At 45.1% G+C, this 3,700-nt stretch overlaps 1 protein-coding gene across 1 annotated transcript; it reads right to left on the bottom strand.

Annotated features, from left to right (window-relative positions):
• Positions 1 to 288: 288 nt before the first annotated feature.
• Positions 289 to 2,455, bottom strand: sox14 (SRY-box transcription factor 14). Its single transcript, XM_079574768.1, has one exon. It carries the CDS (start codon positions 1,828 to 1,830, stop codon positions 1,111 to 1,113), a length of 720 nt encoding a protein of 239 aa, XP_079430894.1. The 5' UTR covers positions 1,831 to 2,455; the 3' UTR covers positions 289 to 1,110.
• Between the last annotated feature and the right edge of the window lie 1,245 nt (positions 2,456 to 3,700).

Here is a 3,700-nt window from a genome sequence, read left to right as displayed (position 1 = left end):
AGCGGCGGTTCATCCGAGTGTCAGCGAAGCACGCAGCTTCACACGCACAGAAACCTGTTCCAAATCACGGTGCACGCACAATGAATGAAAAACAAAAAACAAAAAAACCGAACGACAATTACGCAATGAAAATGAAAATAATAAAAAAATGTCGGCAGTGTATAATTATTTTTCCTTGCAAATGGAGTCCACGTTATTATCCAGCCACTTTTTCCCAATAAAAACTTCCAAATTACGCATTGTACATTTATCCAATCAATAGGTTCAATTTCTCTATTTTTACCTATTACTTTTAAAAAATATATATCGCTAGTTGTATTTGTTGTGCGTTTTCTACTCCGCGTTTCATTCATGTTTCAATCAAAAAGCCCGGACATGGGGGTGTTAGAGTTGAAGACAGATTGTCTTTATTCCAAACGTCTTCGCTCAGCAGCTGAACAAAGAGCCAGAGGTGTCAAACCTTTCAAGATACATTTTTGCTTTTTCCATAACATGACAGCTTTTTAAATGACCATCTTAGATAGAAAATAAGCCTACACATCCTCAAATAGAAGTTATCCTCAAAACTGGAAAGAAATACGAGGCGTTATAGCACTGAATCACAGAAATGCAAAAAAAACAACAAAACAAAATGGCATGAGGTGAGCTGTCTTTTCATAAATAGTGGCTTTTGGAGAGGGTGTTAAATATAGCAATAAAAACCCGTATGAATCCAGCCTACAGGTTCCGATTCTGACCAGAAAGAGTGCCAAATGCAGACGAGCGCTATAGGCCTATACAGGTGAAGAGACGCTCTTTTTGTGCAAGCCAATCCTCGTTCCGAATCCTATTCATAACACAAATCAGCATTATCGGCGTTGAAATGTACACAATAAATAAAGTTAAAGGCTTCCGCTTTTCTGGTTGCCATAAACGTTATAACATTTACATTTCTTACAGTTCTCTGGACTGTGTGGGGGGCCGAAGCAGGAGACGCCTCCGCCAGTGCGCCGCACGGGAACTTGTGGATCTCTGCAAAGTTTAGTCTAGTTTCTCCACGCAGTTCCACAGTCCACGCCGTGGTCCGCGCTCTATTTACATGCATTTTCGGAAGTCAGTAAAAACAAAGTGTTACATGGCAGCGGCGTGCGCGGACGAGTAGGGGTCTATCCCAGACTTGGTCATACCTGGAAAGAGTATGTAAGCCACCGGGGGCTGTAAACTGGATGTGGACCAGGCGGTACAGTTACACGGCACCACGTAGCCCGGGTTTGTGGGAGAGGGGTGGGTGTGGGTGTGTTGGCTGGGACACCCTAGTGCCCCGAAAGCCCCGTTCTGGTATCCCAAGGAGGACGCGTATGGCAAAGTGCTGGTGCTCAACGTGTGCGGCATCTCCGTCATCTTCTGGATGGCACTGGAGCTGAACTGGCTCGGGTCTAGAAAGGAGTAGGGCGCAGAGGTGGGCGGCAGGAAGGCGCGGGCTTTCTCCGAGGCGCTCAGCAGCGAGTCTGCGGCGGCGGACATGGGCAGCCCCTTTAGGTGGTCTGTGTCTCCCAGGTAGGGCAAAGGAAAGACATAGCGGTCCTTCTTGAGCAGGTTTTTGGGCTTACGCCTCGGTCTGTACTTGTAGTCTGGGTGCTCCTTCATGTGTTGTGCGCGCAGCCGCTTGGCCTCATCGATGTACGGTCTCTTCTCGGACTCGGACAGCAGCTTCCACTCCGCGCCCAGCCGTTTGCTGATCTCGGAGTTGTGCATTTTCGGGTTCTCCTGGGCCATTTTCCTCCTCTGACCCCGCGACCACACCATGAAGGCGTTCATGGGTCTCTTGATGTGATCAACCGGCTTTGACATGGCTAAAAAAAAGTGCAGCTTTATCCCCAAGCGCCGTGGAACGCAAAAGTTCTTATCAGGAGGGAAGGAAGGAGAGGAGAAAAAGAGGGGACGATGTTCACCTGTCCAGACGCCAGATACCAGTCATGCCCGTGTGGGATGCAACAGAGCGGGAGCTGCGAAAGAAAAGAAAAGGAAAAGGAAATGGGGAAAAAATCCACTTTTGTTTTGCCTCTCCACGCGTCTTGAAGTCCTCTCAAAGCCGTGCGTAAACTCTGTCACTGAGGAGAAAAGTGGCGAAAACACATGCAGGAACGGATGCGTAAAAATCCACAAAGGTAAAAGCAAATGTTCCGCAGTCAGTTGCTCGTAAAAAGTGTTCCGCGTTTGTTTTTCTTTTTTTTTCTTCTCTTCTTCTCTCTTCTCCTTCTGTCACACACACACTCCCTCTGCCTCTCTCGGTAGGGCTGTCTTCAAGAGGCACCTGGCTTGGAAATGAGCGGAAGAGCGTGAATACGAGCCAAAAGCGGCGAAGTTCAAAGGCTGGGCTGGTTTGGTTTCCGCACGCAATCTGACATAATCTGCAGGGCGTTCACTCGCCAACCTGAACGCCCAATCAGCACGGAGAGCGCACATTAGAATACCTTCACCGAACACATGTGCCCGCGCGCGCAAGAAACAAAGCGGGTGGAGACACGGGGACTGTGCTGCGGGCGCGCGTGTTTGACTGTGCATGTGTGTGTATGTGTGTGTGTGTGTGTGTGTGTGTGTGTGTGTGCGCGCGCGTGGAAAAGGGGTAATGCTCAGGATCCCTCCCCGTGTCCGTTTAATGTAATGAATCCAGCAAACACGGACCTTCAACCTCTCTGTTAAAAGCTGACTGCGCTCCAAAGGTGACTGGACCGTGCAGCCAATTCAATCTACCAAGACAACTATCACAGAGGAAACCATGATTATTATTATTATTATTATTATTATTATTATTATTATTATTATTATTATTATTATTATTATTATTATTATTATTATTATTATTATTATTATTATTATTATTATTATAACAAAGCAGGAGACTCAAAACCCCCCAGGCTTAAAGGTGCCCATGGGGATAAAGTCATGAATGAATGCATATTGATTGACTGTTGTTTCCTGCGAGATTTAAACAAATTTCTGTTTTCATTTTTATCTTAAAATGGAGCTCTTTTTTTGGTAATAAATCACGCTATATGTTTCCTTCTAAATTCATATTTTAAGGCTTATTCCAAAAAATATTGTACCTTTGTGTCCCTGCCAATTACTGCGTGCCTTGATTTACTTCACCCTGGTTTCATGTAGTTTATATGGAGCTGCTAATAGTTTGTATTTACATTTATTCTTGGACAACACGCGCCAAAGAAAATGCGTAAAAATGCGCATTTTAAAATTTGGGACAACTGCGACCAACGTGAATTTGAATCTACAAGCTTTATTACAGAAGAGCAGCCTATATATCCACACTGTTCTCTTCTTTCTGGGTGTGCTGTGAGCTGATCTAAGAGATTCAAGTTTGAAAGGCCCCCCAAAATGGCCTTATCTTCGAGTCCGATCTCTCTCTCTTTTTTTAAATTGTTTTTACGTTTTTAACCGAGACTAATTGAACCTGAACAAGAATCAAAATGAATTTTAAGTGTAAAAGGCAGGAGAAACAGAGAGGTTAGCTGCTAATTGTAGCATTAGCTGATATCAGTGCGCCGCTGTGGTTTTGAAGGCGGTGCGGACTGATGCGTTTAATATGCTAATTTAAAGAGGGCCACTGCCTAATAGCCCTCGGGCTAATGTGCGTGATATATGATTCTTTCTGCGGTGATTATTAAAGCAAACGCACTCAGCTGAATTCGCACAGCGCTCAGTC

Source organism: Gobius niger (assembly GCF_951799975.1).
Source record: "Gobius niger genome assembly, chromosome: 17".
NCBI lineage: Eukaryota > Metazoa > Chordata > Actinopteri > Gobiiformes > Gobiidae > Gobius > Gobius niger.
Note: the sequence above shows the minus strand (reverse complement) of the source record. Positions and strands in the feature narration are given on the sequence as shown.